This window comes from Corticium candelabrum, chromosome 8 (genome assembly GCF_963422355.1).
Source record: "Corticium candelabrum chromosome 8, ooCorCand1.1, whole genome shotgun sequence".
NCBI classification, from domain to species: Eukaryota; Metazoa; Porifera; class Homoscleromorpha; order Homosclerophorida; family Plakinidae; genus Corticium; species Corticium candelabrum.
Genome location: NC_085092.1, coordinates 8,374,227 through 8,391,531, shown reverse-complemented (window position 1 = coordinate 8,391,531; position 17,305 = coordinate 8,374,227). Strand labels below are relative to the sequence as shown.

Below are 17,305 nucleotides of genomic sequence, written 5' to 3'. Positions count from 1 at the left end.
ACAGTGAGAACAGGTCCTAGTCGTTTTCATCAGTTTCTAAAAGTGTCTCTTCATCGCTATCAGTGCACGTGCTAGTGTCCGACTCCGAGTCGCTAGACTGCGATAATTCTTCGCTAACATCTTCTCCACCCAACATTGCAGCCAGTCGACTGTGCAGCATAACATCGCTTTCGGCGGAACTTCGCACAATGCCACCTCTGCACGACTTTTCGATGGACTCCGTACTGCTTTGCTGTTTTTGAAACATTTCCGTCGTTTACTTTCAGAGAGTCGAGAAGCTGACGCTTAAATTCAAGGAAATAGGACTTGCGATGCATGTCGCGTGTACAGATGCTGTCCGAACACGATTATCCCTCGCCTAAAAGCGCATGCGCTTGTACTCGAGGTATAGGCGCATGCGCTTATTCAGTTCACTTATAAGAGCACGCGCCTTTATGTGAGGGAATACGGTATCCAACTGTCTAGCTAGTCAACAAAGTCGTAGTTATCCCACGCATGCCAGATCGAGCTAGCTCTGGTGGGGGAGCTATGAGCGTGTGCCTGCATCTAGAACGACGCTCCACGTTCGTGAACAGTTGCAATGGCTGGCAAACAATACAAGGATGATGTATACGCTCAAAGACAAGGTCTGGCTGCTTCTGATGAGAACATACGAGCTGCATGGATGAGAACGAAACAAGAAGATGAAACACGATTCCATTCCTCGATGGCGGGGGCCTCCAGTGTTGCGACGAAGGTAAATCCCCAAGGATTTGAACGAAGAGAGAGAAAAAAAGAAGATATGAGTGAAATGAGGATGGCGAGAGGGGCGAGTGTCGCCCCGGAGCGTGTAGGTGGAATGAAAGCGAAAGAAATTGGATCGTGGCGTAAGTCGAACGAGACGCAGTTAGAAAAAGGGACGATGGCGCATGTTGAACCTTTTGCAACGTCATGGCATGAGAGTCATGCGTCATTATTACCACGTTACCACAAGAGGGCCGTTGGTGGTGTAGGAGAGAATGTGATGGGGAAGATGATCTCTCCGGGTGATTCTGTGTTTTCTAGTGCTAAGAGTAAAAGAGAAGATACAGCAGGTGGTGGGTATAGAGTAGTGGCTGGTAGAGGTAGTGGATTTGGTGATACATCTAGTAGGTTAATGTACAAGAGAGAAGATGAACAACAAAGTGTATTAAGTTTGGCTGCCAAACAGAATACTTTACAGACATCTAGCGAATCAGCAGAAGCAACAGAACCTCTAACTTCATTGATACACGAGTTTAACTTGACTGAATATCAGAAAGCTGTATATGAGCAACGATATGGACTACAATCCAGTAGCTCTTCAAAAGGCTTGCAAGCAGGTTTGTATTTTACAAAGGCAGAAGAGAAATTAACGGTAGGACCAGTTGCAGGTGCTAGTAGTTTGTCTAGGAAAAGGGAAACTCTCCGTCTATTACAACAGAAAGGACTTCCTGATCTTGTTGAAGAAGATCTGAATCTGAAGATGCTGACTTATAAGGAGCTCATTGATCAATGTCATGTAAGAGATTATCAAAAGCTGCAGTCAGAATTACATGAAGAAGAAATGGGCACAAGAATAGATGAAGTAGAAAGTGAATGTCAGGAAGAAAGACGTAAACGAATAGAAGCAGAGAAGAAACAGCATGAAACAGAGAGGAAAGTGTGGAAGTTGGAAGAAGAGAACAAGATGCTGAAAGCACAATTGCCAGCTGACAACTTGGAAGCTCTGCTTGAACAGGTGAGAGTTTTAAGTAGGCATGCACGTACAACTGTGTGTTGTTGTATATATTAAAGCAAGTACCAAATAGCTTGTAGACATCTGCAGCAAATGAAGTACCATATGTAGTTTGTATGTTCCTCGACTGCTGTACCTGCTGTTTGCCCTTACTGATGACGCACACAACTGACCAGGATGGAAAATGGTTTTGGTTTATTCCTTACAGAGACTATGTACACAAGGATGGTAGAAGTAAACATTAGGCATCCAGCAGTAATCGATCCCACAGTTGGGGTGTTTTTAATTAAATTATTCATTGGCAGACATAGTTTCAGTTGCTTGGTCACTACCACTACTACCAACATCAAATGGTTGTCACGTTTTTAACATTGGAAATGCCTTAATTAAGCTGTTTCCAGTGTCATTTAGTGCTTGTCAAGATATTTGTAGTGTCTAATACTGGTGGGCAATCATGATTTGCATATTGATTACATCTTTTCCCAAGGGGCAGCCATCGTGTTTTCAGTTATGACCGTTATTTTGGTGTGTACTGTGGAGGATTGCTTCACAACAAATCGATTCAATCGTCTTCTCTCTGTAGCTCTCGTTACGCATGCGTGGACCTCGCAGTCCTGCCCAGACAACCATACTACATTACCCCCTCTGTCTTTTAAGCTACTAACTCAACTCAACTCAACTAACGCAACTCAACACCCTGGTACAACTAACGTCCCCTACATGTCAGCTTCCTGTGCTTTCATCGACAGTTTCACATGGCGCCTAGACCTCGTCACTGTCCTTGACTTGTGTAGAGACCGTCCCGAGTGCCAGTGCTTGGCAGGGTCGTACACTGATCTTGGCTCCGGATCGGTGCTCCCCGTTCCCACGTTATTGCCTCCAGTCATGTTAGATGAAGGCTCCAACAAAACTTTCCGTAGGTAACTGGGTTGGTGGGGAGTGATCTGTAATCTCTTCTCCTCCTCCTGAGTCTGCAAGCGTAGCGGTAGTGTTTCATGTTGTCTCCGCACGAACAGCGGGAGCGGGTGCCTTGGTCCAAGCTTTGGGCGTTTCCTGCTCATCTCCTTTGGGCTGTTGATTATACTGCCTCACATGTTGTCGATTCCTGAGCAAAATTTGCTTGCCGTCTGACACCCCACCTGGCGCTCATACTGTTCCACTACTCGCCACCTTTGGTGGTATCTGTGCGTCCATCCTGCAGTATCACAGTAGTGCCCGGTTTTAGTGTGGGTAGGGGTGTACCCCTCTCCTCGTGTCATGGCCATCCGCCATCTTCGCCTTCGCTCTCAGCTGGTGTGCGGGGTTAATCATAACAAGGTGGTGATAGGATGGTACCCGATTGAGGAGGACACGGCCGAAGAGAGCTTCACTTGGCGTGATCCCTAATATCCTGTGAGTAGAATTTCGGATGTCCATCAAGACTTGCTGTAATTGGCATGGGAAAGAAATGGACGGTCGTAATCCTTTTAGCCGTTCCCGCAAAAAAGGTGGAGCCTCTCGACCATCCCATTGGATCTTGGATACCGCGAGCTTGAATGGACGTGGCGAATATCCAACTGCTTGAGAAATTGTTCCATCTCTGCCGCTGTGAACTGAGGTCAATTGTCAGTCACTAGGACTGATGGGAGCCCAAACCTCGCGAACACCTCCATAAGTTTGTCGATCACTGCTCTGGCTATTGTTAAGCCCAGGGGGTCACTTCAGGGTAGTGAGAGCTGTAGTCAGTGATCGACAAGCACGAATGTCCTTCTATTGACACGAGGTCAATCACCAGTTTATTCCAGACACTTTTAACTTCAGACGGCTGCAAGGCTTGTTCTTGATTAGAACGCCTCCGCCAGCACACTCCACACTGTACTGCAAAGGCAGTCGCCTCTTTGGTCAGCCCGGGCCACCAGACTCTTGTCCTCAGCGTGTCTAAGAAAGCGTCTCGGACTGGGTGACCCTCATGGGGTAGTCTTAGTACCGGTTGTCTGAGATTCTCAGGAAGAACATAGCGACTATCGAACAGTAAGACACCGTCAATTGCTGTCAGTTGCTCCCGCACTAGGAATATGATTCTTCTTGTGGGTTGAGGTCTCTCCAGGACACTGTAATGACTCTTTTCATGAGACTGCTGATGAGAGGATCATCCTCGGAAGCTCTTCGTATCTCGTCGATACCCACTGGTGCTTCTCCTAAGACCATATTCACATATTCGCGCATGGACCGGCATTCCTCGGGCGACGGGTGTTGGTCTACCAGTGGGGCCCTAGATATGCGTCTGCACACACCAAGTGACGGGGGGTGTACGTCAGTGAGTATTGATACGACATCAGGGCGACCAACCAACGCTGAAGTCGAGGTGGTATGTTATCGAATGGCTTGCACACGATGTTGACCAGCGGTTTATGATCGGTGAAGGCCTGTATGTGTCATCCCAGTACATATTGACGGAAGCGTGTGATTGCAAATACCACTTCAAGCATTTCCCTTTCCAACTGGGAATAACGGGTTTCCGTTGCTGTCAATGACCGACTCGTGCATGCCACCGGGGTCCATTGACCACTGCCATCTTTCTACCAAAGCATCGCTACTAATAGCCGTTGGGACCAAGCTGGAGGGTTGGAAATATGCGAGCTTTTGCAAGGCTGTTGCAATACCCCTCTTTGCTGCGTCGTAGGTGTTCTTCAAGTCCGCATTGGCCCCAAATGGCTCCTGCTTGGCAATTCGACGTAAACCATCTGTGATTTGTGAGAGGTGGGGAATAAATGTGCCTAGGTATGTGGCTAGGCCAAGGAAACGTCGCAAATCTGTGACTGATGTGGAATAGGACATATCCTGAATGGCCCTCAACTTGTCTGCGTTTGGTCCTATTCCTTGCCCAGTTAGCCAGTGGCCCAGATATTTGACTTGAGTCTGTCGAAGCTGGCACTTTGCCCAGTTGAGCCTCAAATTGGCGTTGCTCAAGCGCCGCAATACCAATTCCATCCTCTTGTCGTGCTCTTCCTGAGACATGCCGAATACGAGAATGTTGTCTATAGACCATCACTCCCTCTGTGCTGTGCAGGATGTCACTGACCACGCGTTGAAAGATCTCTGGGGCACTGCTGATACCGAATGGGAGTCGTTTAAATCGGTAGAGGCCACAATGGGATGTGAAAGTGGTGTATGGGCGAGAGTCCATGGCCAGCGGGATCTGATGGAAGCCAGATTCTGCATCTAGGACGGAGAATACTTTAGCTTCTAGCTTTGCCGTTATCTCCTCTAATGTAGGCAACATATGCCTCTCCCGTATGATGGCTTTATTTAGACGTCTGTAGTCCACCCACAGTCTTAGCGTGCCATTCCCCTTCCGTGTTGGTACCAGCGGCGATACCCACTGTGTGGCTTCTTGGACTGACTCGATCACATCACGTTCTTCCAGCCTCTTGATCTCTGCTTCGATAGCTTCCCGGAGACTGAAAGCATGGCGCCTGGAAGGGAGTGCGACCGGCGTTGCCTTGGGATGGACGGTGATGTCCACAGGTCTGACTTTGACTACATTCACGTTCGCAAGTGACAACAACTGCAGCTGTACGATAACGTCTTGACCGAAGAGTACAGTTTGTCCTGTTGGGACCACTAAGCACGTGCATGTGCAGGACTTGTTGCCCGACGAAATGGTAACGTCTGCTACTCCGAATGTTGCAACCGCCGTGCCGTCATAGGCCTTAAGAACTGTGTGGCTTGGTCGTGTCGCTGCCACTATGTCTGTGATGATGAGGGTTCTAGTTGCTCCCGTGTCCAACAGGCCCCTGCAGCGTTTTCCGTTGACTGTTAGTGTCCTTGTGAAGAGTTTTGACTGTTGCCCACTCCCTGTCTTGTATATCATGTCGTAATCCTCAGTCACCCGATTTGTCTGCTCATCTGCTTCTAGGCCAAGTCCTTCTTGGTCCACTGCACGTGCCACTGCCATCTTGTTCTTACGGAAGCACACGGCAGCAAAGTGCCCCATCTTGTGACAGTGTTATTTTCCTCAGTATGGTGGCGACCACAGTATCTGCACTTCCCAGCGTTTCCTTTACTCTGGATTTGATTGGCTCACTTTGTTTGCTAGGTTTGGCGGCGGAACTTCCTCATACAGGGAGTTGTCAGCTATAGATGCCTCAAACGCCACCGCTTTTGACACTGCTCGAGCCAGGGTGAGTTGAGACTCTTTCAGTAGTTCCCTTCGAATATCGTTATGTCTTAGCCCAACAATCAGTTGGTCTCTAATTTGTCTGTTCAGTATCATGTCTACACGCGTTGATTCAAACTCACATGTTCTACCTTGGCTCGTAGGCGTCCTAAGAACGCTGTCACGGTCTTCTGGCTTTGCTGCTTTAGTTGTCGGAGCTTGTGTCGCTCAGGTGTTGTATTCACTGTCGGATGGAAGTGCGCTAGGACTGCGTCAGTCATTGTTTTGTATGGGTCTCCTTCATCTCCTACCACATCCGGGATAGCCCAACCTTTATTATTCATGTAATACTCAGTCCGACCAAGTTCAGGAAGAGGCTTTTCTTCTCTGTGGGCTCTGTCACTTTGCAGATATCCATGTAATCATTAGCGTCTTCCAGCCACAGCTCGAACTCACTTGCAACGTTGTGTCCTTAGTCAAGCATGAATTCTTTGGGGGCTCTGCCTGTCTTCGCTACCGTTATGTCTGTGGGTCGTTCGTATCCTACCGACTACGCCAAAATGTGGAGGATTGCTTCACAACAAATCGATTCAATCGTCTTCTCTCTCTAGCTCTCGTTACACATGCGTGGGCCTCGCAGTCCGGCTCAGACAACCATACTACATGTACTACTTGTTGATATTGCCTGCACATTCAGGAATAGAGCATACTACCAGTCTGGTTCTGAATTTATAAAACAACTTACAGCTTGTGTTAGTAGCATGTTTAGTCATGTGATATTACTATATTAGCAATAATTGATATTAGTCATTCATTATAGACCAATTTATATCCTCTGTTAAGAAGATGCTGTGCTATCTTCGCTCACGTTTCTAGCAATCACATGATGGGATTACAGCTGTACTTGTACTAACACATTAATTGCTGTTTTGATATGTAGGACTTTACAAGAATGGCAGTAGTTGCACAACCGAATACAGATGGATCTGTAAGTGATGATGACAGTGAACATATGCAAGAGTGGAGGAAGCGGAAAGAGGAATTTCAAGGAGTCAGAGAAGAACCCGTCTCTGAGGTTTTCCCACCTGGAAACCTTCAGGTTTGTCAAGGGCTAATAATGTAACAGCTTGTGCAATACTTAGGTGATGTGCATGGTTGTGCATGTAGTACTGTAACTATGGTCACGTATGATGGAAAGATTACTACATATACATTGTGGTATTATAGCTACTGTATACATAGCATGATTGATTTGGCTAAAACACCAGCTAGGGTACAGTTTTGCTAGTCATTTTTAGTGCAAATGCAGTGACAATGAAGCGTTGTCTTCTGGTTGCAGATTCTTGATGAAAGCATGGTGGAGCATTTGATGGATAAGCATTTAGTGAATTTGCATTGCAGGGTCACCAAATGACTTGTAGGTCTACAGCACAATTTCCAGAGCTGAAGGAAATGAAGGACATGCAAGAGCAGCTGTTGGAGCTTGTGAATAGACTGTCTCTTCCTCAGGCAAATGAGGACACGACTAAAAATACAATAGAGGTTCTACAAGGGCTGCTGAGAACACTTAATGGAGACAGAGAAGAACCCATCTCTGAGATTTTCCCAGCTGGAAACTTTCAGGTTTGTCAAAGGCTAATAATGTAACAGCTTGTGCAATACTTGGGTGATGTGCATGGTTGTGCATGTAGTACTGTAACTATGGTCATGTATGATTCCTTTGAAAAAACATACCACTAATTCGGTGAGAATTCGATCAGGACTGTGCCCATAATCCGGACGAATTCTGTGCAAAAGCTGCACGGATTCTTATCGAATGCGATGAGAATTTCGTGCGAATCCGAGTCGAATCAGCTGCGTATTTTGGCCACTTTTACTTAGTGCATCAGTTGCGTATTTGCACCTAACTTGTACCAAACTCTTACCGAGTTAGTAGAGAGTTCACAACACACTCGCACAACCTCCGTACCGGATTCCGACCTCACCCGTACCTAATTCGTAACGAATTTGTATCAAATACTCACTAAACCCACTTGGGGAAAACTGTACGCAGCACACTTGTAATTTGTTCAATCAAAGCATCTCTATTGCAAAATATCTCTATCTCCAGCTCACTTGCAAATCTATGACTAGTATAACAGTCATTTCCTCTCTTGGAATCGACGTTATTACCTAGGACTTCGTTAATATTGACAATAATAGTCTTAGCAATTTCTTCTGCCGTTGGAGTAAATCTCATCAAGCAATGATCTATACAAGACAAACGAAGTTACAAGAGTAACTTAGAGGTCCTGGTGCAAACCTAGATAACCATACGTTTGATTGCATCCAATTTGCGACTGTCCAGTGCGCACTGCCCGGAGACCTTGCCGCTTACAGTGCAGGAAGCCTGCTCCTCTTTGCTAAATAGAACATCAAGATTTCTTAATAATTCAATACGGTCTTTCGCTGTTTCTGTCTTATTGAGGCAATAAAACGGAGCTCTAACAGCAAGTCGCTCATCCCCTACAAAACGCTGCCATGCATTCTAGCTAGGATCAACATTTACGAACATGATCTCAGACAAAACCTTTCGTGCGCATGAAGTCACCTGCTTCATCATCGTACACAAAGTCGTCGCTTCGAACTGGCTTTGACCTCGCTCTCTATTCATCTTCCCATCACGTGCAACACTTCCCACTTGTTAAAAAGATGGATGGCGTCTGATTCTGATTGGCTTGCTGATAACACGTGATAGTCACGCTGACCACACGTATTAGAGTTTCTTGCATTCCAATGAGTGTACAGCTGTTGCTGCCGGTCCTAGACGCGGCAAGGATACACTGTGTACAACCATTCAGGTAGCTTGTTCGAATTCGTAAATGTTCTGGACAAACTAGACGTCTAGCACAAAAGTCATGCTTCACACCGTATCCACATCATCCGCTATACGTATTCGCACCGAATTGACAACAAAGTACTGCTTCTCACTGTATTCGCACCAAAGCGAAATACTACTCCGCACCGAAGTCGGACCAGATTCTGTCTATTCGGTTGGACTACTGCCTCACTACTTAGCATTTCTTACCTAATTCAGGCCGAATTTTCTTAGCCACTTTCCATAGGGATGGAGAGATTACTACATATACATTGTAGTATTATAGCTACTGTATACATAGCATGATTGATTTGGCCAAAACACCAGCTAGGGTACAGTTTTGCTAGTCAATTTTAGTGCAAATGCAGTGACAATGAAGCGTTGTCTTCTGGTTGCAGACTCTTGATGAAAGCATGGTGGAGCGTTTGATGGATAAGCATTTTAGTGAATTGGCATTGCAGGGTCACCAAATGACTTGTAGGTCTACAGCACAATTTCCAGAGCTGAAGGAAATGAAGGACATGCAAGAGCAGCTGTCGGAGCTTGTGAAGAGATTGTCTCTTCCTCAGGCAAATGAGGACACAACTAAAAATACAATAGCGGTTCTACAAGGGCTGCTGAGAACACTTAATAGAGCAATCCAGGTGACAGAGTTTAATACTGGTCTTAATGTTGACACCACTGCAGACAGTGGTTTGTCATCATCAGCACATGTATCCAAGGACGACAAGAAACGATAACACTGATTGTGCATCCAGCATTGCTGGCATGTCCAGCCTAAGAGAAGAGTGAATCAAAGACAAAGGGATTTTGTCATCTACTGCGCTGAAAACCAACAATGAGTGTATGTACACAACAATCAAGCAAGCTGTAAATAGCAGCAGTTCAGTCATATTATTTACGCTTGCTGTACATACGGCCACAGCTGCAGCTAGCAACTGTTCTATGCTGATGCAGTGTGCATGTATGAGTATGTGACACACTGCATCATGACATCATGGTATACTACGATGAGTACAATAGTTACTATTAAAGTATGTTCTATTTTAATGTTGACAATGTGCATATAGTGTTGACTACAGTGACTGTACAATTGAGGGCTGCATGTGTTTGGTCTTGTATCTGTAAATTTCTTTACACATATTGAATTGAGTGGTAGTGAACACAGTACATGTGTGATGGTAATCATTTGCATGGCGAACTACGAGTACGTAACTGGCTTGGAGTATAAAAGAACTTTGAGTGAATCGTGTTGATTCTATACTTTCGGATGGCTTGTGAAATTGATTCGAATGTGCACTTGAACAGCCAGGTCTCTATCTAATTGATCCTACCAGGTAATATAATCTGATATCATATGCATATTTCCATATCTGTTGGACTTGTGCTGTAGACAACATCTAGTGCCTACTAGGCGGCATGTTGACTTACCCACCCACAAGTGTACCCCGGATGCCCTAGGGGTAGCTTGTCACGTGCATACATAGCGTGTACTGTACAGAGTCGTTTAGGGTGGGTATGGTGTGTGAATGAGCACACTGTGATTGGCTATCTAGAGGAGCTCGTTTCTTGTTGCTCATTCAAATGTATCAATGGTTTTGTAAACGCAATGTGCGCAAGTGAGAAGACGACGCGCTAAAAGTCTAGAAATTTCGACAAGTTTACAGAATGTCGATATCTCTGGCTAGCAGGCTGTGAACAGTGAGTTACAAATTTATTCTTGTTATTGTCTTTGTCTAGTTTCACAGAAATGTGTTTAGAACAGTCTGTTCATTTTGGTGTGAGTGTACACGTAGAATGCCATATATGGCGGGAACTGTTGGCGCCAAATTAATCTGTAGATCACATGACTGTCGCAACTGCGCAATACCGGTTTATTTTAAAAATTGTTGGATTCTTAGCTAGCTAGACATCAAAGTTAAGTGGAAATGAACGACTTCCCTAGCGACTTGGAAATGTGAGCAGATGGACGAGCCAACAGAATTGCTAAGTTTTTCACAAGACTCACGCGATCACGTTGACACTGCAGTGCCAGTTGCTAACTTTGTTGGTGAAGGGTGAGTAAGTGATGTGTTTGATTTGTGAAAAGATCTCGTGTTCAAACACTAAATCTTAGCGTTGAAGTAGCTAGCAATGAAGCAATTCAGGAAGTCAAGTGATCAACAACAAAGACCAGCAAGTACACAAGCTACATGTATGTCTTTGTATCTCTACGCAGTGTCGTGCATGGTTATGGGGATTTATGGACCCCCAAAATTTGGCGAGCGTGAACCCCCAAAACTTTTGGGGCTTGGTGGTTTCCGACAGCCCAAGCCTTATTAATTAATTAATTTGATGCCACATGACTTGCATGAGCAGCTTAACAGTGCTGGTCTAAAAAATCCAGATAGGATATATGATATTTTATTTTGCTAGTTATTTTCAACTTTAATTTGTGTGATTGCGGTGACAATACAACCTTGTTCTGGTTGCAGGTATCCACTAGAAATATCATTCCACCTGAAGGAATTGTAGAGTTGCATGGCCATGATGGCATGGTGGATTTCCAGGCTTTGGTTGCTGAGAACAGTGCTCTTAGAGATGAGAACAGTGCTCTGAAAACAGACGAACTCATGCATGATAATGAATGTACATGTATGTTGCCGGGTCTTGTAGAGAAAGCATTGCAGGATTATCAAAAGGCTGTTACAACACCATGTCAAGAGCTTGTTACTTGCTTGATAGTACGAATCAGAGAGCTGGAGCAACAACAACAACAACTACATTATGAGAACGAGTTGTCTCTTGCACGAGAAACTGAGCAAACCCTTAGAAATGAAAAGGAGGAGCTACGAAAACGGCTGGTGTCTGTTGAGAATATGTATCGTTTACAATCAGAGGCAATGGAGAAGAAAGATAGGGAAGAAGAAGCAAAACCAGTGGCAGAAGAACAAGAATGTAGTGAAATAACAGAATTGAAGAACAAGACGCTAAAATCACGTCTGGAATTTGAAAGCTCAAAACCAACTAAAGGCCCAGGATTGATGTCGAAACTTACAGAAGGTAAACACACTTTAAGTGAGGATGCAGCTGCAAGAAATAGTCTGCAAGCAGACAGTGGATATAATGGCTGTAAATCATCACAGACAGTGGATCTTGCGCTGTTACCTGCAGACATGCAACAAAACAATGGAGCAGTGGCAGGTTCCCTTAGCGTGTAGTTCACTCACTAACAGATTGAAGGGTAAACAACCAGAGCAAAATCATGAACTGAAGTCAGAGTAGGAGACCTGAACTGACAACGGAGGAATTGATGCACACTTTTTATCGCTTTGATTTATTTTAGTGATACAGTTTGTAGCATGTGTAGGTGTGTGTGTGTGTGTGTGTGTGTGTGTGTGTGTGTGTGTGCATGTGTGAGAGGTCATGGTTTCACGTAATTAATTACTTATGAGACAATACCAGTACAGTACCATGCTTACAAACTTTATTATTACATTTTGAATATGTTTTGCCTTCATGTCTCTTATCTACTGATGGCAAATATAGTTGCCTGTCTGTCACTGTTGTTGTTGTTGTTGTTGTTGCTGTTGTTGCTGCCACCACCACTGCTACTTGAAACAGTTTGAAAGACACAGGGTAGAAGGAAGAGTCACTGAAGCTCTTTTATTTGCTGTAGACATTTGTGGGTTTGTGTTTTGCAAAACCAACATTTACTGGCAATAGTTCTTAAACTGCCTTTGTAGACGAGGTGTCGGTAGAGACAGGGTTGCATACGTGGTAAGCTCGTGCATACATGTGTTCATCTCTAGATATTAGAGTACAGTTTATGTATTTTTTAATTCGTGTTTGTTGCTTGTTAGTAGGTTGTTGTTGTTGTTGTTAGCTTGTAAGTGTGGCAAGGAGTAAAATAATAAATACATAAATAAATGAATAGATAAATACAGACTCTTTTAGATACATACCGCATGGGGTACGGTGCATAGGGACAGTTGCAAGAAAGGGCTAATTAGTTTAGTTCATGTTTAGTATATAGCGTCATTACATAAATGCTGAATATTTGTATTTTATTTTGAACACAATTCTAATATGGGTCTGTCTGTGTGTATGTATATGTTGCAGTTATTTGTGTAATACATACTTATGTATGTATGTATAAGTAACTTTCATCTTTATTGTTTGACAGGGAAGTAGTCAACCTGCAAACAAATGCAATGCTAGGCTATATACTCAATGGGTGTCAGGTGTTGCTCGTCAATATCCTGAATTGTTGTCTGACACTGAACTGCTAGAACTCGGTGTGTTTGAGAAGTCTCAATTGATTATCGAGCGGTTGCTTGAAAAACAAAACAACTATGAAGATGAGAAGCTAAAAGCAGCAGCAAAAGCACTGAAACAGGAAGGAGACATAATTCAATTGAGATTGCATCTAAAGACGCTTCAATGCGAATATGTAAAACGAATGAAAGAAATTGATGAACTGAGTGAAGGAATGAAGAAGGCACAACATCTGATTGATCGTGCAAATGATCTTTTTTGAAAACAACGTCAATATTGTGAAGATAAGCAAAATGCATTACATGAGGAGAATGGTGATTTGGTAGAAAGAAATAGCAAGTTAGATGAGGAAAACATACGGGTTGATGATGAGAATGCCAGATTGTTGCATGAAATAACAACTTTGAAGGATGCACTACAAGAGGAGAAGACTGAAACTGCAGAAGAGTTGAAGAAACAAGATGAGATGTGGCGATGTCTTTTGAATGCTGCAAAACAACGGTTTAACAGTACTCATCTTCGTGAGGTAGGCAAGCAACAATTACGAAATGTTGGTGAAAGGGCAGATTTTGTGCAAAGTGCTGACCGTGATCAAACTACAACAGCTGATCATGACAGTGGCCACCCAACTTCAGATATTACGAACAATCCAACTACTCTCAAAGCAACAGAATGCTTGTCTACTGTAGAGGAAGATCATGAACAAGTAGAATTACTCTCTCCAGTAGTCTGTTCATCATTTAGTGGATCAGCAACGTTATCAAATGGTAACTCACTGACGTTGTCCAAAGGTAGTGTGCTGGCAAACCTTGAAGAGAAAGAGCATGTCGAATATTTAGTCAGAAGTTCAGTTAAATCTGATCATGAGAATGATTTAAATGATGATCATACAACCAAAGTGCACAACACTCAAGCAGTGCAAGAAAGCCATGTGATGAAGGCAAAATTTCAAGAAAACCAACATTCAGATGATCTTAAGGACTCACATTCAATGTTAGGCAAAAGAGGTACAGTGTATGTATTAATGTATAATTCTAACATGTTGTGGTGTGTTATAAATTTAAAGCTTTATGCTTTATCCTGGCATGTCACTTAATTCTGCCAATTATATATGTTGTGCTACACAGTGCATAAGTTCTAAGGTTTACTTTATACTGACCTATACTCTTAATTAGTAGACACGTGGAATGAAGATATACCAGCATGAAGCATGAAGATGTCTTAGGTACAGTAGTAAGATGTATGCTGCAAAACAAAATTAGTAAATTCTCAAGGCATTTCTGTTCATTTATCTGAAACTTGGGAATTTGTACAGTCTGTTTGTTGTGGCATGATGAATGTTTGAGCCACAGTGTCTGCGTGTATTGACACTTGTCAACTTGTCGAGTTAGCTACCGACGTTTAATTATTTTAGGTGAAAACATGATCTGATATGTTTTTAGTGTTTACATATTTTTACTCTGTACAACTAGGTAAATGTGATTGTGTAGATGCATTTGTGGTTATTACATCTAGCTGCATGGAAATAAGAAAACAGATTAGATGGAATGGTCAAATAAGAAGGCAATAACAATACTAGCTATAGCTCATGCATGTAGATATATCTGAAATGTGGTGATTTACTGTTTTAATTTAAGTCTTGTAGTGATGTGGTTGTATGTTGCAATTGGTTGCAGATGTAAAAGTACCAGTTGATCTACATGTTCGGAAGGTCAGAAAACGTTGCTCTTCATTACTTGTCAGCTTCTAAACTGCAGTTTCATAATATGTCATGTTTATTGTTCTATAGCCACACCAGCCAATGATCAGCACTCAGTTGTAAGTCAGTTGTACAGAGTACTCACTAGATGGGTTAACTGTTATTTTCATTTGTCATTTACCGATCGGTTTATTTCTAGTTTCGACATCGGTGATTTGGCCTTGTTCTGTTACTCTGAAGATGTTGAAATGTATGTTGCACTCAGTACTAGTTGTGAGAAACAGTTTTTGCATCCAGAGTCACAGGAAAAACTGCAGCCATCCACAGGTCAGAAAGACTGTTTTAATAGTTGGGTGCAATAATTGAAATTGCAATAAATTAACATCTGTTTTTGCAGCCAATACTTCAAAGGGATCAGAGTAAATTTATTTGTAATTAAATTCAAAATCAATATGTAATTTTTATGTGTATTGTAGTCCTATTATTATGGCAATTACAAATCGAGAGTTCTGCAATATTACAAAAGGTACATGAATAATTGATTGATTTGATATTACATGCTTATGTAATAGGTTGAGCCGAATAATTAGATAAACTGTTGTTGTTTTTGGGATGAAAATGAGTTCAACCTTCCTGTTGACATGAAGTTTTGGAGGCTCTCAGCAAGGAGATTCATCCCCAATGTTGCTTTTTAACAAGAGCTCTTGTCCATATACTGCAAATCGTTGTCGTACTATTTTTGTATGTCGTGCAAACTTCAGTTTATAGGAGAGAGTGTTTGCCATCATTTGACTGTACAGTATTGGTACATTGTAAAAATTAATTAATCTTTCTAATTAAATTACAAATATAATATGCAGTAATATGTTGCATGGTATAGCTAGACTGTACGTCTATCTCGATCTTTTGTCCTCTCTTTTGTATCTCGACTCACTCTAGATAGCAGCAGATGATGTCCATGTTCAAGCCATGTAATGACTGTGTACGGAACGAAACACCTCTAGGTGTGCACAACACTTCTATGGTTACGCCGTTGCTTGAAGTCACACACAAAGAACACTACTCAACCTACTAGTACGCATGCTCCCGCTAATTTGGTAATCAAATGTCAGCTAAAACTGTCCAGGATACGGGTCACCAAAAGCAAATGTCTACGAGATACCCCGGATTATCCTATAGTAATTTGCCACAGTTTGAGCTAAATTCAATGACAGCTGATTCACAATATAGATTGAGATTGTTCAGACTTCAGAATGTGGTGTACCAGTGCAGTACAGAGTACGTAGATGTCATTACATCTACAGCCGGGCCTTTAAGGCATGTGATGACGTTGTGTGTGATTCAGACGAAGAAAGTGACGTACATTTGAGCCAGTCTCTCCCCACCTTCGTCATTCCCGGGAAGCACGGCGAGACTGGTCACACGTCTAACAGTACACTGTACTCTTGAGCTACAGCCGTTCGGACACTGGACTTGATCTGCTACACCTTCGCACGTCAGGCGAATTAGAAGGAGCTGTTGAGGTAGCCTGTTGCTCTTGTCTAATTTAGCTAAAGTGTAACGTTGAGTGAAATCGAAGGGGAGGGGTTTGGCTACACTCTAGTTATCTAGAGGGAAACTTTGGGTGCTTTCGATTGGGCGCACTGGTTCGCGCACTCAGTTATTTGATGTCCAATCGCACTCAGTTATTTGATGTCCAATCGCACTCAGTTATTTGATGAACGCTAAGGCGGAGCTTATTGCTTTCGGCTCGGCAGCTACGTGTATCTCAGTTGTAGCTACCGCTAGAGCACCAGCTCTGAACAGAAGGGGAGATGCTGACGAAAACGGGTAAGTGCGGAAATTGCCCTACATCGGCCGGTTCTCTTCCAGATACCTTACCAGATACTGGAGTCGTAAAAAGTGAGTCGCTGTGTATGCATCAGACGGTCGCCAGTTCAGAGGCAGAAGCCTAGACTTTCGTTACTCGTCATTTAGGCGCACACTCAAAATTTATAGGAGGAGCGGAATGGGAGGAGCGAACTTACTCTTGGAGGTGGTGCGTTCATGATCAGTACGCGAACTGAACTGGTGAGCGCACTGAACCGAATCGAACGCTCCCAAAAAAGCGATAGTAAAGCATTACAATGGGAGAGTTTACTACTGAGGACTGCAGACACTGTACAGGAGAGAAAACTGATTAGTCTACTGTACACAGTGTACAGTACTGATCTAGTGGATCAGGTGACCTACTCATAGACACGAGGTCGACAACTTGACTGTGAGACTGTGTGTGGTACTTACAGGTTGTGGTTGCGGTACGTTTGTGTTTGTGTTTGTGTTGACATTACAGTGGTGCAACTCTCAAGGTGGGGACACTTCATGAAAGGACCTCCTCCTATTTTTGATATGGAGAAATTATGCTGTAGACACACGTACACACACACACACACACACACACACACACACACACACACACACACACACACACACACACACACACACACACAATGGACAAGTGTTAAGCCCTTCACGCCTGTGTCGTCCCAGTTTTGAGGATAGTCTCCCCTACCTTTAGAGACAGGGACTTTTGGGCAATGCCTCTTAAATCTAGATTGTCTGCAATTTCTTGTATACATG

General features: G+C 43.4%; 2 protein-coding genes and 2 pseudogenes across 3 annotated transcripts; 2 read left to right on the top strand and 2 right to left on the bottom strand.

The window, feature by feature from the left end:
• Nucleotides 1–422: 422 nt before the first annotated feature.
• Nucleotides 423–9,900, top strand: LOC134183243 (uncharacterized). The gene is made up of 4 exons (XM_062650734.1): nucleotides 423–1,738; nucleotides 6,814–6,972; nucleotides 7,275–7,496; nucleotides 9,129–9,900. The coding sequence occupies exons 1-4, from the start codon at nucleotides 581–583 to the stop codon at nucleotides 9,468–9,470; spliced, it is 1,881 nt and encodes a 626-aa protein (XP_062506718.1). The 5' UTR covers nucleotides 423–580; the 3' UTR covers nucleotides 9,471–9,900.
• Nucleotides 1,881–3,922, bottom strand: LOC134183244 (uncharacterized protein K02A2.6-like; annotated as a pseudogene).
• On the bottom strand, nucleotides 5,778–6,646 carry LOC134183580 (uncharacterized; annotated as a pseudogene).
• Nucleotides 9,901–10,227: 327 nt separating the features above from the next.
• Nucleotides 10,228–15,553, top strand: LOC134183420 (uncharacterized). 2 transcript variants are annotated; one of them, XM_062650950.1, is made up of 9 exons: nucleotides 10,228–10,431; nucleotides 10,491–10,924; nucleotides 11,205–13,994; nucleotides 14,664–14,698; nucleotides 14,777–14,805; nucleotides 14,886–15,013; nucleotides 15,084–15,105; nucleotides 15,163–15,212; nucleotides 15,277–15,553. In XM_062650950.1, the coding sequence occupies exons 3-9, from the start codon at nucleotides 13,454–13,456 to the stop codon at nucleotides 15,300–15,302; spliced, it is 831 nt and encodes a 276-aa protein (XP_062506934.1). In that variant the 5' UTR covers nucleotides 10,228–10,431; nucleotides 10,491–10,924; nucleotides 11,205–13,453; the 3' UTR covers nucleotides 15,303–15,553. The 2 variants fall into 2 exon arrangements, with proteins under 2 accessions (XP_062506934.1, XP_062506935.1); XM_062650951.1 differs by having other exon boundaries at nucleotides 15,163–15,213; nucleotides 15,299–15,405.
• Nucleotides 15,554–17,305: the final 1,752 nt, after the last annotated feature.